This window comes from Sipha flava, unplaced genomic scaffold, assembly GCF_003268045.1.
Source record: "Sipha flava isolate LNK unplaced genomic scaffold, YSA_version1 225_pilon_pilon, whole genome shotgun sequence".
Taxonomy (NCBI): Eukaryota; Metazoa; Arthropoda; class Insecta; order Hemiptera; family Aphididae; genus Sipha; species Sipha flava.
Window position 1 is genome coordinate 587,708 of NW_020272859.1, and position 19,967 is coordinate 607,674.

The following is a 19,967-nucleotide window of genomic DNA, read 5'->3' on the forward strand; positions in this document are numbered from 1 at the left end:
CAAATTGAATCAATGAGTTCAAAGAAAAAAATCAAAACATTTGTATTTTAAAATTATCAAATCTATAAATGACCTGAACATTTTATTTTCCAAACAAATTTTGCTACTTATTCATTAAAATATTTGTTTATAAATAATGGTGGGTAAGCTGTCACTTGAAAATAAATGTTTCATAAATCAATTAGAAGTTTTTCAGTCGTTCGGAATACTTGCATTGAATATATAATATATTAATAATAGTCGTGTGCAGTGGCAAATTAAGTAATTTTCCGCCTACACAATTGCACAATTGCCGCTATTTCATTTTCAAACATTTTTTTTCAAAAAACAAAATACGAGTATGTAAAGATATTGTTAATCAAATAATTTTTATTATTTTAAATTGAATTTAATATTAAAATACGATACAATGATTACAGTATTTTTGTTCGGATTTTGATGTTTAATAAATGTGTTAATTATGCGTTGAAAGTCAATTGTCGACACTAATTCTGATTTAATTCACAAAAGAACTAAATAATTTAACTGATATTGCCACTAATAGATTTTAAATACATTTTAGTTTTTCTGAGATACGAAAACAATCGTTTTGCTACACAATTAGTAATTGTCTTACATGAGTATATTTTTAAAGTGATGATCACATTTGGAAATAGTTATTCTAAATTCTGGTTTCGATTCGAAAAAATATAAAAAAAACTTTGATTTGGTTGTTTTTTTTCAGTTGTATTTGTATCTTGTATCTTGTAAATGTGTTTTTATCATTGTCCGTTTCATAAAATTGTTGAAGATTTTCGGCTTCTTGAAAAATATTATCGGTATGACTTCTTGTCTATGTTGATGAAAAATTGAATTTATCGTTCATTTTTGAATATCCAGAAAGTGTAATTTCCAGTTTCAATCTAAGTTGATCCAACACGGAAAAATAAATAGTATTTAGTTTGTCTTTACTGCCAAAAACTACTTCATTCACTCTCCGAAGTGAATGTCGAATTACATTTGTTTAGTTTGTCATACAAAATTGGTCATGCAAGAAGAAATTTTTTATCCAATTCATATTTCACTAATAATAAAAATTCGAGTTGATCGAAACCATTTCAGTTATTTAATAATTTAATGTTTAATACCTATAATGTAGTATAATATAATATAGTTATATATGTATATAATTTGTTTTAAGACCAGCACATTTTCCGTCGTCCCTAAAATTTTTCAATCCACAATCCACCTACTAATTTTGCCTGTAGGGTAACCCGACACGGGTCGTGCGATTGTCTATAATTCATATTGTGTACTTCGAGGATACACTTACAGATATTTGAAGATTCGTGTGAAAAATTTAGATAAAATATGAATGCAACATATCAAAATAACCGAGTTAAAAGAGGCGCGAGTACTTGCTTACGGGCATGTACTCGTATAGTATACTGCCGTACTAAGCAAAACCCAAACAATTCCATTTTTTCGTTGAAATGGATATTTACCGTTTATAAAGTTAGTTAAGGTTGGTTAACAATTTGTTTTTATTACAATATTCACGTTTTTCATTAAAAATATATTTTCTAACCGGTAAAATTCAAAATGTTAGATTTATATAAGTAGAAATTAGTATATGGCATGAAAAATGATGGATTCAGAGTTTTGGTCTCAACATTTTTATCTTAAAAAAAATTTTTAATAAATCGAAAGACGTGTACATAGATTAAAGTTATCAGTGATACAATGCATATGACGGTGTATTCGATCAGTTTAACTTTCATACATTTTAAGATAAAGTCTTAATATTTTTATAAGGAAATACGAAAAAAAAAAATTCAACACAGATTTGAAAAATCGATTAAATCAGTCATTGTTTGTAATTCATTAGTGCTCGTGCGTAGTCGTGCGTTCCTACGAGGACTAATTTTGTTGTTCACCAAAGCACCGCGGACCGGAGTTGTATCATGTTTGTAGTCGGCAATATAATGTACAGTATAAATACGCCCCTGGCTGCAGCCGTTTATTGAACCACCGCGGATAGCCACCCCGTTGTTTCCTTTGACGGGCCTGTTTGCAAACGGGCGGTAGCGATAGTGATGGTATTGAGGGCGGTGGTGGTGGTGACGGTGCGCCGCCGGGAGAGCGTTGGAAATCTGCGAAAAACATTTCGCGTTCCGCGCACGGTTAAAAAATCAATAACGTCGCGCCGCGGTGGTGCGTGTATTACGGAAACGCAAGGTGCGCGCCCCTTCGTCATACACGACCGCGTTCGTTTTTCGTTGTTGAAATATTTAAAACGAGTGTATCATATTATTCGTGTACAATATATGCGTCATGTTCGCGTAGTTAGTAGCACTGGCGACCGTGTATTTAAACCATATGCAGTGGACAGGGCTATAAACGTGTACGTACGTATGTAAATGTGAAGGGTACGTTTTAACGAACGGGAGAAATGTACGTATTGTATTATTTTTTTATATTATTTTATATTATTAATTTTATATTGTGTTATAATGGAATATGTGAAAACGCGCGCGAGTGTTAATATTGTCGATTATTAATTTATTCCTTTTCATCGGCATTCTACCGTAAACTCTGAAGCAATATTAACAAAGTATATATATATGGGCGATTAGCTGGGTATTAAGTTGTTAACATTGTTTGGAGATTACGGTAGAATGCCGATGAAAAGGAATAAATTAAAAAGCGACAGTGTTAACACTCGCGCGCATTTTCACATATTCCATTATAACACAATATAAAATTAATAATATAAACTAAAAAAATAATATAAAATAATATAAAAAAAAATATTAAAATTATATAAAATATAACATAATATAATGACTAAAATACTGAATTGTGAAATCTAATGACCTATTGCACATGTGCAATTCTGCATAAACATAAACCGTGAAGTTTCTATTTTTTTTTACATTTTTTTTTTTTTTTAAGTCTTAAATGATATTTAAAATAAATAATTATAAAGAATAAAAACGTGGAAAATTCATGAGTTGCCTATTCCGTTTTGTTTCTTATCATCAAAAACTACGTTAACGCAGAAAAATGCATGTGCAATGGATCATTAGATTTCATTATTCAATCTTTTAGTTCAGACCAAAATAATAAAAGATTTTTTTTCTAAATCTCGATTAATTTTTCGTACCAATGAATTGAGACTGGACAGCATACTTGACCTAACGTCTATATTGGTTATTATATGATATTTACATTATTATATTTTTACACTTAACTTAGTAATAGCATAATATAAGTAATACATACATTATGAAACAAGTGAAAACACTTCATCAGAATTACTTCTATCATATTATAAAATTGAATAAAAATATAAAATATAAAGTTACCGTTCATTTACATTCTAGTCCGATGCAATATTTCAATTTTTACTCAGCAATTCTTATAAAAGTTTGAAATAAAATGTTTGATTAGGTGCTTATATTAATTCTTAAAATGAGTATTTTTTTTAAAGTTCAAATTATTTAGCTCATTGGTTGTACTTATATGTCCTACAATAGTTCATTTTCGCAAATATTTTATTTTATAAATTAGTATACAATAATAAAATAAATAAATGAAAAGATATTAGCTCAGTTTTTCTGTGCACTAAATCAATGAGACTCAAGGTAAAATGCACTTTACACCCTTTTGGTTCGAATTATATTATTAGAAAGAAAATAAAAAATCATTATAAAAATGTTTTAGAATAGAACATTGCATTGGTCCTATAGACAGGATCAAATTATTTTTACTTCGTCAGATTGTTCCATATGTCCAATTTTATTTTTAGTTTACTGAACATTTATATTATAAAATTTTTTGATATTTTAACTAATTTGTGTAATGATAACAAAATTTCAATATGTTAATATTTTGGGATTACTTTCTTTGTATTAAATATTAAATTAATACATAAATACCATATGTTTGTTATGTATATATACGGATAAGTGTTGAATAGATACTATTACAAAATTTAATTTCTTTATTTGAAATATCATATTATTATACCTATTAAGTTGTTAAAATAATACTTATACCTCATATTTTATTATTTAAGGTAGGTGATTAATTGCTTAATTTTATTGAAATAATTAAAAATTAATAATATCTTGTTTAGCTTTTATACTAATAATTATTCGAAAAAAATGTGACACGAACGTTTTTTTGATTTGGCCTATTAATTAATTACTATTTTTTTGCAATTTTTTCATCAATCGGATAATAAATATAATTAAATATAACTAGATAACAAATGTTTGATTTGTCACTCAAAACTAAACAAAAAACATTTGGCAAGAATCTTGAGAAGGAAAAAAATAGATATGCGATATAGTATTATAAATCTCAATACATGTATAAACAGAAAATAAATATTATTTATACTTGGGGACTGATTTAGGCGTGTAGTAGTGGCCGTCGAACTCAAATATTCGCGGAGGTCTCGTGTGGTGGTGCGTCATTGCTATTTGAGTGGGAGAAAATTCACTAAAAATATGTTTTCTTGGATTGCCACCACTCGGCAGGCCTACATGAAAGGTTTGCCGTGTTCGTACAATGTATTTTAAGGAAATTTACGGGTATTCGAAACACGCCTATGTGCGCTTTCGTGTAAAACGCTGAACCACGATTCCGAATTTTAGACCAACGTCTTTAATTATGATTTATGAGCACGGCGTATTTTATGCAGTCATGAAATCTCGTCGAACGCCTCTGACATTAGATTTTGTATGAATAATACGGTTGTTAGAGTGCATTTTTTCGCATCACGTGCATAACAAATCTATTCGGGCACTATCAAAAAATTCAACGAACCGATCAAGAAACGAGCGATAAGATTAATAGAGTTAACAAATAATTGAAAAAAAAACTTGTAATCGAAGTGCACGGGGTTGCGGTTAAAAAATGTACGCCGTTAATAGTTTTCCAAGTATTTTTGAGTTTTAATTTTTTCTCATGTTATACATACATTTTGAAGATAAACGTAGGTGTGCACTTAAAAGATAACAAACACGGATTTTTAAACATTTCTAATATCAGTAAGTTATGGACGAAAATGAGAGTGTGGACGGTTGTGAGGTAACATACGTAGAGAAGCATAGACTGTGCGGGTGGTGTGTTGGTTACATGCACCCGGACAGCTGCAAGTACCGTGTGATCCAGTGGCACCGAACACGTATGGAAAACGGAATAAATACCCTAGAATTTTTTTTAGGTGGTGATTGGGACAGGTGATTTAATGAGTGTTAGATATATTATTGTTATTATTGTATGATAAAATATTCTATAACAGTGTGCAATTACTAGATAGTAAACACTCGTAGTTCACATGTGTACGATACTTGCTGTTTAATTATGATTTTTTTGGTGAGTGTATGGGTACTAACCCATTAGTAGGGTCTACCCCAGTGATATAGGAAAGGTTCGGCGCCGCTGGTGTGACCGTAGCCCGGCGCGTGAAGATCACGGCTTTCGTTCACGCGTCACAGGACCCACCGTCGGCGGAAGTAGCATAGTTTTCGGTGTCGAAGGAGAGAGGATGAGCGTCGAAGCTGACGGTATTGTAGGGCCAAAAGGAATTTCGTAAATTTTCACCGGTGACGTTTGTCGTCGGAACATACGACATATCTTCACGACGACGTCTGATCAGTCGGGCTCGGTTCCCCCACCCTCACTAATGTGCCGTACCATAACTTCCTTATCACCATGTGATCGACGACGCACACACGCACAGTATTCATACATACGAGCTGCGGTTAACGTCTTACTTAAGCGCATTATGTTTGTGTATTTATGTGTGTGTGTGTGTGTTTTCTTACGTACACCCAAACACCAATCACACAGAATTTTATTAACTCAAAAATTAATAATTATAATATTGTATCAGCCAGTTTATAATTAACACGTTCACATTCACGATAAAATACGTAATTATTTATTAATATAATGTACAATACATGTATAAAACATTTTACACGACTATACATTTAATAGAAATATTGTAATAAATAAAAATATATTATAAACACACACACATACGTCTGTAGTAATATTGTTATATTATTTTAACGATTATTAAACATACTTAACGGTTTTCAAAAGACTTTACCTGAATATAGCACATAAAGTGTGCACCTGTTAAAATCGCGTTTTCTTTGTTTTTCAATACCGATGCCACCCCGCTCACCACCTCCCACTGGTCCGTCCCAATCTCACCACTACTCGTGCGCGACTATTCTCTATCCGTCTCACTTGCTTAGTCGCTCTCTCTCTTTCTTCCCATTTCCATCTCATTCTTTTCTGTTCGTTCTTCTCGATTCTCTTTTTATTTCTTTTTCATCTTCATTTAGTGCAATAATTTTTTTATACGTTACGCAAAAATGTGTCTGTCGTCCGTTTCCACCGAGGTCATCGGGTTTGTAGTTCGCGTCACGTATTCATTTGAAAAATGTTATTGGCTAGTCAGCTGTTAAGTCGGCTGCGTAGTTTTAGGTAATAATTAAATGACTATTGATGATGGTTATTATTAATATTATTATTATTATTATTATTACTATTTGTTTTATTTGTATGCTCTTTACCCCTCCTCGCCATCTCTCGTTTCAACATCATCGTTCTGTAAGGTATCAAGTGATAACGAAATCTTGATTTTTTTAGAATAATATTGGTTCTTGGTCCTTGGTCCCATTTGACGTTTGATCCCACCAATCATAGGCGTAACTTGGAAATTTATTAGGGGGGGGGGGCAAAAATATAATTACATATCTAACGAAAATGGTGTCTGAGACTAAACGTCGCTTTACTAGCTACATATTATTATATAAAATTATTCATTTTCTAACATTATGTAAGATAAACGAAAATTTAAAATTAAGATTTAAAAAAAAAAAAATGTTTTAGTAATAACTGTAACTAGCTGTTTTATACTTATTTTAAAACAAGGTATGTTAAATGTCAGAAGGGGCTTTGCCCCTCCTATTTTATTATAGGGGGCAGTTTCCCCCCAAGCCACTCCCAGTTAATGCCTATGCCACCAATCAATTAACTCTTACTTATTTATTTGTAAATACATGAACAAGTTATATTATTCATTATGATTATTGTTCACCCATTTGAAATTGTTATTGTCTATTTATTTACCTTTTTCATTGATGTAGTTGCATAGTAATTTAAAAAGTACATATTATTCTGCTGGCCATAATTTGTATTCTAATAGTACCCTTTGTTTTCTTCAAAAATTGTTAACAATAATAAAACGACCAATGTACATTGTCTTATAAATAAAAATATTAAGCTTATGTAGTAAAAAAAGTTAAAGCCATACTTTTTGTCCAATTTAAATTAGATTTATTGATCTTTATCATTGCTAAATATGAACATAATTAAGATTTATCACATTGTTGAAAAATGTAAATACAAACCTTGTTTTAGGGACATTATAAAAAAAATAATTTAATAATAATACTTCAAAGTATATAATATTTTAATGAATTAAAAAAAATACATTAATATTAGAGATGTATTAATTTAAAGGGGGTTGTAAAATGTGTTGGATTGATGAAGTGAATAAAGTCAAGCAATAGAGATTAAAGCATTAATAAAAAAAATAAAAATGGACCACCTTTTAATTATATGAATATTGTTAATCATTTTAAATCATTTTTCATTATTAAAAATAAATATCTATGTATAGATGCTCTTATGCGGTTAATATTTATAATAATGTACATCATATTGTTTAAACAAACAATTTTTAATATCTTTAAGTATTCCATAATTAATATAACATTTATATTTTATGTAATATAAGTATCTAGCAAAACAATAATATTTATATTTTAATATGAATATTATATTTAGCTCAAATACTAAATATTTTTGATTTGATTATGTTTCAGAATACATTGTTTTTGTTTTGGTTAATTTCATTTGTTTGCTAAAAACAAAAGTTTATCAACGAATTCAAAAAAATAAAATAATTTCAATATGATGCAAAACGGAATGGATTCACTACCACATAATGGTTCAATACACACCTCAAGTACAAATTCTCATGCTTCACAAGGAAATTCTTTAAATGAAGAAAGCAAAACTAACCTTATTGTAAATTACTTACCTCAAACCATGACTCAAGAAGAAATTAGATCACTATTTTCTTCAATTGGTGAAGTTGAAAGTTGTAAACTTATTAGAGATAAAGTTACAGGTAAGCAGTGCCATTTTTATTTTATATTTATATTAAATATGAGATATGTTCCTAATATAAACTAAACAATTGTAAATTGTAATACTAATTTATAAAACATTAAGAACCCATTCTTAATTGTCTTTTATACCTTGTAAATTAAATAAAAGTTAAAACATGCTATAATGGTGCCGTAAATAATTATATAAATTAAATGATTTTAATATTCTTCAATAAGAAATTAAACTAAGGTAAATTAAATGGTTTTAATTATTATACTAACAAAATTCTTAACTTACATCTGCCAAATGATTTGTATGAAATATACATTTTTATTATTTGTTATTTTTTCGAAAAATGTACTTTTGATAGATGTATTTTTCATTTAACTTGTTCTTCAAATATAAAGAAAGTCACATACATTTTTGTTTTTTATAAAAAAATTTATTTTGTAAATGTTAATTAATTTTTAGATCATTCTATCTCATTTTAAAATAAAAAATATACCACATATCACCCATAAGATATAATATTCTTTATGTTTTATAATAGATTAATTCATCTTATATTTAAAACTTAAATTTTTAATTATATATAATAATAAATTTGCATGATGCATGAATAATAATAATTAAGATATCTGTGTACAATATTCACTCTATTTTGCAATATATGTTACAAATTAATTGGCTTAGGATAGAACATAGGTATACAATAATACAATTAAAAAAAATGGACTAGTTGATATTTATAAATTTATGTAAAACATTTGTTGTATAAAGTTTCATTAAATTTATAGTGTAATTTTATCATAATTAATAATAAATAATAAAATATTGAAAATAAATTATTAATTTAAAATTGTTAATTATATAGTTATATGCTTAATGTATGTATGTATGTAATGGGAATTTATAATATTGTTGTTATTAAACTAATTTTACCAAAGTTTCATGATTAATTAGGCCGATATATTTTGTGTCTAAGATATATATATATATATATATAAAATCAAATATTGTTTTCAAAATAAATAATTTTTGTTATTAAATAATATGTTCTAAAATTTATCTAAAGCTTATTCAAATGGTCATATAACAAACAATCATCCATTTATATGATTTTATTGCCATTACATTGATTTAAAATCATATGGGTGTGTATTATATATATTTCACAACATAATCTGAAACAAATGTAATCTAATGATTATTATTTATTATCCTAATGTAATTATTGTTTTTGTAAGTATCTACTGTAAATTATTACATTTTTTTCAGTCTATAATAATTATAGAAGGAGATTAAACATTTGATTAATCAATTTTACCCCAATAGTATAATTTTTATCTATTACACAAAGAACCTACTTTAATTATTAAAAACTATACTTATTTATTACTGTTGTAGAATAAATTTGTATTGATTTATTATTTATTATTAATGATGAATTATTATTAATCAATTTATTATTATTTAATTTGTCTCTATTCTTGAGCTTACAAATCAGATGCTTTGTTATATTTATAATCATCTCTTTTCTTATATATATAGTTGAATTAATAAATGTTTATAAACTAAATCAATTTTTTTATTAATACATTGTACCTGATGGAGACATGTATAATTCATAAAAAATTCATACATAATTAATTTCAAATAATTTTTTTTGTTTTTATATTGTCACTTATAACTTTATTATATATTTTTAATGATTTAGTTTTTCCCTATTGGAAATTGTTTAATCATTTGTAATATTTTAAACAAATAATTTTGATAAGTATTTCAAGTAAATAATTTTTTTATCATTATAAAAAAATGTCTTTAAAATGTCTTAAAATGATTTATCGTTGTAAAAAAATATAATTTCAATAATACAACTATACAGCATTGTGGTGTGTTTATAAAATGTGCCTATGTGTGAAATATTTGTATTCTTAAGAATTTAACAAATGACAATACCACCAATAAATGTAAAATATTAATTTAATTACTTTAGGTAGTATAATATTTCTAGACTGCTTTTGAAAAGTATGAATACTGATTATTACCTTAATAATTATGAGAACAGTTTTAACTGTACTTTTTTGATCACTAAATACGTTTGATAATTATTTACAAATGTATTATTAAACTTTATAAATTAACTAAATTTTGCATTTTGTATTTAAAAAATGAATTTGTATGTGCTATTTAAACAAAACAAGTTATATTTAATTTTTAGAGTATTATAATTAAACAATAAACATTTTTCAAATGAGTAAAATATTTTATTTGTAGAAGGAATTTACTTTATGTGCCTAATGGCATCAGATGAATAATAAGTGTTTTTATTTTTTCATGCATTTTCACAACAGGATCTCTTCCATCAGGTACTGTAATGTAAATCCTTGTTAGCTCTTAATATTGATTTTATTAATTTTAAACTAGGTTATGTAATCGTGTTTCATTTGAAAATTTAATATTTATATATATTTATGACTATTTGCTCAATATAAATTAATATATTAAACTGAACTATCGTATTTTAATTAAAACCAAGTCATGATAAATTAGAATAAGATATAATACACACTAAATGTAATTTAATACATGATTACCAAAGTTCATAGCTTTTATTCTACTAAAAGTAAATTTTCTAGTAAAACATTGTGGTGCTCTTTTTAAAATAAATTAGGATATAATACATATAAAATATATAAATATATCATATGAGTTTTAGTTTTGTTATTAATGAAAAATTGATGTTCATCAGGTTTAAGCTGTATCCCTACTATAAATATAACTGAGTACTTTCCATGAATATTAAAATAAATATGTAGGTATATACTTACTTGTATATTTCAGTTTGTAGGAAAAATTAAATTAAATAAATGTTAATATCTTTATTTTGGTAAATTAAAAGTTGTAAAAATAATAATTAAGAATTCAAAATAAAAATCACAACTTGAAAATAATATAACTTTTTTTTTATTTTAGTTATTGTTTATTCTCTAAAATTGCATTTTTTTAATTAACTTACTCCAACTTTACCACATTAAATGTAATTATTTAAATAATTTTATGGACTGAACAAAATCATATAAATGATTAATTTTTTTTGTTTTACATCTACTAAGTTCTTACTCATCAGAATATTATACTCAAATTAACATATAACTTTTATAAGATCGTAATTTTCTATCAATCATTTTTGATTTTTAATTTTTTAACATGCTCATGTGTAGGTGATTGATTTATTATTTATAACATAAATTATAATTAATAATATTAAATAGTGTTGTATTAAGTACTCAATGTGTATCCTGTCCACAAAGATTTAATTATATGTTCATAGACTCATCAGTTTTTTGCACTAAAATCTTATTAGTGTATTTAAACCCATTTAAAATTATGTTTACAATATACATCAAATATGTTTGTTGATTAAGTATCAAAAAAAAAAAAAAAAAAAATATTTCATCATTCAACTCATTTACTCATTTTAAAAATATTATTCATACATCATCTAACTTATCTTCAGCCCGCTACTCCTCAACTTAATTGTTTAAATTGTACTACTTTATAATTAAATAAATATTACTTTTCAATCGTACAAATATTAATGTTGAAACATTAACATACATACATATACTATGCATGGTATATTTTAGTTCATAAAATATTAGTTACCCAATACACTAATATATGTATTTAATATATTTCATTGAATTATTAATATTTTTATATGATAAAATTAAATATTATTTGTACAGGTCAAAGTTTAGGTTATGGTTTTGTTAACTACCATCGACCAGAGGATGCAGAAAAAGCAATTAATACTTTAAATGGATTAAGATTACAAAATAAAACAATTAAGGTATATTAAATAATAGTTAATTAAATCTATAAAATCAATTTATTAATCTACTAGTATGTTTAAATAATTGTACCTATTATTAATTTATTTTTGTAATAAGGTATCTTTTGCAAGACCTAGTAGTGAAGCAATCAAAGGGGCTAATTTATATGTCAGTGGTCTTCCAAAACATATGACACAACAAGACCTTGAAAATTTATTTAGTCCATATGGTCGAATAATAACATCAAGAATTTTATGTGATAATATGACTGATGAGTTTAGTTTCATATTTTTGAAATAATATTATTTGTATTGAAATATTCTAATGGAAGAAATATGACTGATATGTTCACAGTGCGACAGTTTGTGGGAAATACTGGAGGAGATCATTCGCCGTGTAAGTTATTGATTTTTATATGATCAATAAATTGTATAAACTATATAATATGGATTAGAAAAACTGATTCAGCAAAAAAATTACAATATTCAAACAAACTTTTTTCTAACCTATTATATGTATCATTATTAAGTGTTTAAAATAAAAAACTTTCTTTTTGGAGTAGGTTACAGAAGTTGTTTCTTTATATTGAACAAGAATTGGATAAAATATTTTAATACTAAGTTGAAATTATTGTTATAAGTGTAATTGTGAAATTAAATATTATTATAACTTATTTTTTCAATATAAATAGTAGGTTTAATTCTTGTGAATTTTTTTTTTTTTTTATTGAGTATTACTTTTTTGTTATGGTTTAAACAAATCTAATTAATATTAATTTAAACATGCAAATATTATAAAAAAAAACTATTACCAAAATTTTAGAACTAATATATTTTCTTTAAATATTTATTTAATTTTTTTTTTTAATAAATCAACTTTGTCTTTTTCATTTTGACAACTTAATTCATTTAAGCGGTCAAATGTGTTATACATTTTATTTACTACAATTTCTTTTTAGCAATTTCAAAAGGTGTTGGTTTTATAAGATTTGATCAAAGAATTGAAGCTGAACGAGCTATTCAAGAATTAAATGGAACTGTTCCCAAAGGTTCTACAGAATCAATTACTGTGAAGTTCGCTAACAATCCTAGTAGCAATAAAGCGGTTCCTGCATTAGCAGCTTATTTAACTCCTCAAGGTGCACGGAGGTTTGCTGCTGGCCCTATTCATCACCCTACTGGGCGCTTCAGGTATATTCCACTCTCCCCTTTATCCAGGTATGACCATTTCTTCTCTTCATTTGTTTTACAATGATATTATTAGAATCAGTTCATTAAAATTTAAAATGTTCCATTTATTCAATAAGATTGCTATTAGAAAAATTTAAATAATAATTTGGTTAAATAAAAAGGAAAAATATATTACATTTAATAGTTTTCTAAACATATGAATTAACAACAATATACTACATTTTAATAAAAATATTGAAATTATGTAACAATACTAATTATTTAAAAAATAAGTTTTTCTTTTATTTGTGGGGAAATTGTAATAAATCAAAAAATAAAATATAGACAATATTTTCTTATTGATGTATAAAATATATGAGATTCAATTTAATAAATTAAATGACTTTTATTTCCATATTTTATATTTTGTTTATTATTGCTTTGTACATTTTTTTTATACATTTTCTTATTTTATTGGTTTATTACATATTTCCAAAACAATTTTTCTTAATGGTCTCTCAGGTGCTAATTAGCTAAATTATGATTGTAGTTAGTAATATGTTTTAAATATTAAATTCTCTAGTTAGCATTTTGTTCAAAATAAAGATCAACTTTTCAAACTAAGATTTTTAATTTACTTTATCATCCCCAATATTGAAAAAAATGCTTTGTTGAGTTCACATTCATATTCTAGCATGATTAAAAGTGGCATACTAAGGTTTTAAATATATCGAATACTTTCATAATTCAATACCAGTTTTTATAGGCAGATGTAATAACATTCTTATTTAAAATTTGGCAATTATATAAATTAAGTTAATATTAAAAATTTAAATTACTATACCCAATTTACAATTACTATTGTTTTAATAAAAAAAATAATATATTACTATATATATATCATATAACAATGTATCATATTTTTGTTTAAAATATTAATCATAAATGTATCATACATAAAAAATATCATTTATTTCATTTTATATTTTTAATAAAATGTTTCGAAAAATAATTATATTAATTGCTTAATTTTTATCAAATAATCGAGGATAATTCAAATAAGTTAAATTTATCAATTTTATTAAAAAAAAAAAAAAAAAACATTCAATTTTCTATTAAATTAATGATTTTCACTTCAGTAAGTATGTGTTGATTAGTTGAAATAACTTTTAAATTAATTTTAATGCACTTTTACTATGGTTTATTAGAATATATATATTGAAAAATAAAAATAATAATTTAAACAAGAAAAGTAATATGTTTTTAAATATTTCATATTGATTATAATTAACAAAATTATAATAATACTTTTTTTTTTATTACAGTGTAAAGTCAACCTTTACATATTTATATAAATATTTCTTCTTTACATTAAAATGTAGTTGTTTATATTTAAATTTTATTTTCAATATGTTTAATGGTATCTTGTATTGTTCAACAGATAACTGTCATCTGACTGTATACTGAACCTCTGAGCTCTATTTACATGTTTATCGTATTTGAATAATATCTTAAAACTGCTCATTTAACAAAAGTACAATTTTTTTGTGCTGTAAATATTAAAATGATGGTCATATTTTATATTTTATTATAATGTATACATTTACCCACCCTTTGTTATTTTTACATAATTATATTATTACAAGACATACATTTTCCTGATTATTTAAATTTTTATTAACTAGTGATTACCAGTATGTTTTTAATTAATTCTTTATTATCAATAAACTTTTAGAAAATATTTTAATTTAGTCTTTTGTTTTGTTTTGTTTTTTCATTTTACAAAGTGTGGCAGCTTATAAATAGTTTTGTTTTTAACATTAATATTATTTGATTGCACATTATTTACATTAACTAATATATAAATGTACATAGCCTAAAAGTAATTTTTAGGAACTTTTTGAAGTATTGAAAATTTGATCATTGTAATGTTTTTTTTATTTATAAAAATAATATAATTTTACAATAAACATTATTATTGTATTTTTACAAATAGTCTGTTAAATAATACAAATAGTTTAACAAACAAAGAAATCAACTATATTAACATAATTTTTCAGTGTTAGTTTTAGTAATTTTTTTTTTTATTATTGATTGACATAATTATTTTATCAATATTTATATTTTATGGAAGATTTATCATTTGAATACAATTAGTTTCTAAAAAATGATATTTTATCTAATATTTTTTATTTTATTTTGTGATATACATACATATTTTAAAATATTATTATTCTGTTGGTAAATTTTCAATTAATTTATTAATTACTTAATTACTTATAAATAATTAAAAATCTTTATATTTAAAGTATATTACAAGTTCTAACACAATTTTTAGGGCTAGGAGGATTCAGTTCCAGTTTTACGATAGTTTTAATATAAATTAGTATTTCTCTTCAATTGACCTACTTAGCTGAGTTATTGTCATGATGATCAACATTTCGATAATCAAGCTGAAGGACTAAAATTGAAGTGTTAAATTTGATCATTTTTTAATAATTTATTAAATTATATAATTTTAAATCATTAATCATATTTTAAATAAAACATGTAATTATAATTCACTCCTTCTCCAAAAATTCCTGTACGGATGATGGTCAAAATAGTATTTAAATTAACATTATTTTGATAGTTATAAAAATTAGTCAAAATAAAATTCTTAGTAAATTAAGACTTTTCAAAACTCAATAACTCAATGAATGGAGAGGAGAAATTGTTCATACCATTCCTGGATAACAAAGTGTAATTAATAACCAATGGATTGATGTATCACGAGATGGCATAGGTAATATATTTCCAATTATTTGTATTTGGTGCTGATGAGCACTCTAAATTGCTGGTAGGAAGAAATATTTTGAATTGAAAAAAAAACATGGTAATCTTATTTGTGTACGTAGAACATAGCAAAACAAATCTCATGTTTTATATTCAAAAGAAGGGGTACATAGAATTTTTCCATGATATGCATGTAGTTTAACATTATTTAATTTGATGAAAAGATTTTTATTTTTAATATGAATAAATTATTTTGTCTGTACTACTGAATTCAACTATTTATTTATTTATTTATTTATTGTTGATTCTTTTTATTTAATACTCTTCATCATTTTAAAATGTATTTAAATTAATATTTATGAACATATTTCTATCTCGTATATATATATATATATATAAATTATTTATCAAAATTAGTTGAATGACAGTAGAAAACAGAATTACTTCTCTATTCAAATTTAATATTTGTTTGATTGATTTACTAGAATATTAAATTTTTGACTTATATTAATAACCCAGTATTATTATTTAAATAATATGTTATAAAAAACAACTTTTTTCTACCTTTTTGTCTTGTTTGTTTGTTTATACTTATTTTTTCATTATTGCATCAAATAACTTCTTAATAGATTGACATCTACAATGACATTTTTTTTATTTTTATCATTGAAATAGAACAATTATTAAAGCTGCCGCTCGTTGTACAATTTATTTTACATAGATTTTATTGTTGGTATAAATAAATAAACATACATTTATTTATTTTAATTTTATTTTGTTTTAGCACTGGAAAGACCATGCTAGCCATAAACAAAGGCTTACAGAGGTCAGTATTGTTTATTTTATAACACTTCTAATCTTAAATTTAAAATATATTTATTGGAAAAATATGCATTATTTAAACTAAAAGAAACAAAATGGTAAAAGTAATTCAATTTAAAATTAATGATACTTAGTATTACTTTAATATGTAGAGCAGTACTTAAGGAATTTAGTTAAATATATAAAATATTTAGATATATTAGTAAATATTATAAAAATAAAATACTTTGAAATTTATGTATATTTCTCTATATTTTTTAACTTGTTTTACTAGGTATTTTGTTATTGTGTCTGTCTTATTTAAATCATGTAAAGTGTTTTAAGCTTTTATATTTATTTTATCATCAGTTGAAAATAAAAATGTATAAATATTTTTGTTTTATTAATTTGTTAGACATACATTTTTTTTTTAACTTTGATGTGACAAATAATACTGACCGCAGTAAACAAAATTGAAAATAAGCATGATATAGAGCCTAGAGAGACCTTTTATAATATATTAATTTATCACCTAAATATATTCAATGAAAATGAAAGTTGATCATTTTAAACAGCGAATTCCACCCCTAGTATTTTTAATTATTAAAATAATTAACTTAATAAAATCTAATCATTTCAGAATTTATTTATTATAATTAGTATACAGAGTATTCATATTAAATTATATTAATTTTACTAATTAAAGAAGTTATAGGAGTTATAAAATATTCCTATTATAGTAATTATTATTATAATTTGTCTGAAATAAATAATCATTACAAATATTAAATACTCGTATTGTTTTTTATTTATTTTAGTTAAAATTATAATGCACTTATATGTATGATTTATTATCATGCATTTTTTAAAAATAATTGTATATTATTGATTCTGTTTATATATTGTTTATCATTTATTTTTAAATATATTTAATTAAATATAACATCTTTATTCATTTTTAAATTAAAATGTATAGTTTATATCTTTATATGAAAAATATTCTAGTTCTAATTTAAATGTATTTAAAAGTAAAATATAAAAAATTAATAGTGATAATTATAGCCCATAAAATGTATTCTTTTATTTAATAAGTTGTTTCTAATATAATTAAATATTTATTTTTTAAGTTTTTGATTTAAACTAAAAATACTTAAGTGAACAAGTAAATTCCTATAATTATCACTATTCAATAACTATTACCATTAAAAATATTTTATTATATCAGTTTAAAGATTTTAATAATTTTTATATGATATATGTAAAATAGTTCATTAAATTATAAATTGTTTAATTTTAGATATTCACCATTAGCTGGCGATCTGTTAGCAAATTCCATGTTACCTGGTAATTCTATGAATGGATCTGGTTGGTGCATATTTGTGTATAACTTGGCACCTGAGACCGAGGAAAATGTTTTATGGCAACTCTTTGGTCCATTTGGTGCTGTACAAAGCGTAAAAGTTATCAGAGATTTACAAACAAATAAATGTAAAGGATTTGGGTTTGTCACTATGACAAATTATGATGAAGCAGTAGTTGCTATTCAATCTCTTAATGGATACACGTTAGGCAACCGTGTACTTCAAGTATCATTTAAAACTAATAAAGGTAAAAATGGCAGTTATTTATATATCAATTAATATAAAATTAAATTTGTTATGGGTGTTCATAGTTTTATGCAAAAGTTATACATGGTATATGTAATGACAGTATTGTAATAGTTTATATGTTATTTTTATGTTTTTTTTTTAGGCAAAGGAGATGCATCCAGTTTATTAATGTCTCTTGCTGATTCATTAACTGACTGTTAATGATTTCATCAATCTTCAAATGTTTTCATATGTTTACATAATTCTTCCTTCTAAAACATCTTTAACCGACTTGCAAATTCACTGATATTAACATGTCTAAAGAAGGTAAATTATGTTAATTTATTAATTATATTTTATGTTAGATACATTTAAATTAAATCGCGTGCACCATAATAACGTTATCAAAATAAACACTTTTCAATGCATATTATAAATAATATACAAATTATAATTTTTTTTTTCCTAAAAAAATGTTAATATTACCTATAACATTTTTGTTAATGTTTGTGCAATATAATCATTATTGATACCTATCTTATACTATAAATTTCCCTTTTTTCTTTGTTTTACTTTTGGAACAGATTTAAATAATAATTGCGCAAGCATGTTGACTGATAGTGTTCTGTTCTATTTAACGTTGCTAGTCTAAGATATTCCTAATATTATATATTTTAAATTTAAATTCGTTAATAATTTATTAATATTTTCTTTTTCTTTTGTTGCTATTATTCCATTTGTATGTGTGCGTGTATTATGTGTGTACATAACAATGTAAGTGTGTTTATTTAATTATAAATTCATTTGTATTTATTAAATTTAGGTGAATAATATATTTACCATTCAACATAATGTCCAAGAAAAACTATATTTAAGTCAATGTAATATTTTTACTTTTTTACTCATTCTTACGCTATTAGGTACAAGTAAAATAATATATTCTGTGTACTTAATTATACATAACTTATTCCCTTCTGTTCAAAAATTCATACTACTATTTCTGAAAATTTTTCATTATTTTTCAAAATTAATTCTTACATTTTTGATTGACAACTGTTAAAAATATAACTTATTGAGAGTGAGAATCTAATACAATGTAGTTTGAACTAATATTTATTAATTACTACTAATCACAAAAACTTATTCATTTTGCATTTACTAATAATTCTGATAAAATCAAGTCAATTTTTCTAACGTACCTATATAATATTAAGAACATTTGTTTAAATTTTTGCTTGTACATGACTGTGCAAGTACCTAACCGAATTATTTGGTTAAGTTTTACTTGCACATAAACCGGTGTGATTATTGATCTCAATGAACAGTATGCAATATAACATTGCTTGAAATAAAAATATATACCTACATCTCAAACATACAGATTGTAGTACACAATATAATAACAGGTGGACTTATTGGAGATGATTAATGAAAAGTTAATATTCACAGGGTAATTTGACAAAGACGAGTTTAATGTTTAAATGGACTCTCACTATTAAAACTGGATATTTTTAATGCTTTATGCATATTTTATATATTGCTATATATATACTTATTTCTCAGGGTTATATAAATCTATAACTGAGAAACATAATTCATACATTATT

General features: G+C 24.3%; 3 protein-coding genes across 12 annotated transcripts in view; 2 read left to right on the forward strand and 1 right to left on the reverse strand.

Moving 5' to 3' along the window:
- Positions 1-1,640: 1,640 nt before the first annotated feature.
- LOC112683391 lies at positions 1,641-6,177 on the reverse strand. The gene is made up of 2 exons (XM_025554427.1): positions 6,110-6,177; positions 1,641-2,132 (listed from the first exon to the last, which is right to left on the reverse strand). The coding sequence occupies exons 1-2, from the start codon at positions 6,122-6,124 to the stop codon at positions 1,815-1,817; spliced, it is 333 nt and encodes a 110-aa protein (XP_025410212.1). The 5' UTR covers positions 6,125-6,177; the 3' UTR covers positions 1,641-1,814.
- Positions 6,178-6,305: 128 nt separating this feature from the next.
- Positions 6,306-18,846, forward strand: LOC112683388 (ELAV-like protein 3). 9 transcript variants are annotated; one of them, XM_025554420.1, is made up of 10 exons: positions 6,306-6,492; positions 7,899-8,206; positions 10,542-10,556; positions 11,940-12,043; positions 12,144-12,297; positions 12,381-12,422; positions 12,997-13,243; positions 16,755-16,796; positions 18,069-18,379; positions 18,524-18,846. In XM_025554420.1, the coding sequence occupies exons 2-10, from the start codon at positions 7,987-7,989 to the stop codon at positions 18,580-18,582; spliced, it is 1,194 nt and encodes a 397-aa protein (XP_025410205.1). In that variant the 5' UTR covers positions 6,306-6,492; positions 7,899-7,986; the 3' UTR covers positions 18,583-18,846. The 9 variants fall into 9 exon arrangements, with proteins under 9 accessions (XP_025410205.1, XP_025410203.1, XP_025410200.1 ...); XM_025554418.1 differs by having other exon boundaries at positions 12,985-13,243; positions 18,524-18,845; XM_025554415.1 differs by having other exon boundaries at positions 12,144-12,288; positions 12,360-12,422; positions 12,985-13,243; positions 18,524-18,844.
- Positions 18,604-19,967, forward strand: part of LOC112683387 (uncharacterized protein MAL13P1.304-like) — a 37,198-nt gene continuing 35,834 nt past the window's right edge. For both annotated transcript variants that reach the window (XM_025554412.1, XM_025554414.1), the window contains exon 1: positions 18,604-18,687. The gene's annotated coding sequence lies outside the window, so the exon portion shown is untranslated. The remainder of the gene's footprint in view (positions 18,688-19,967) is intronic.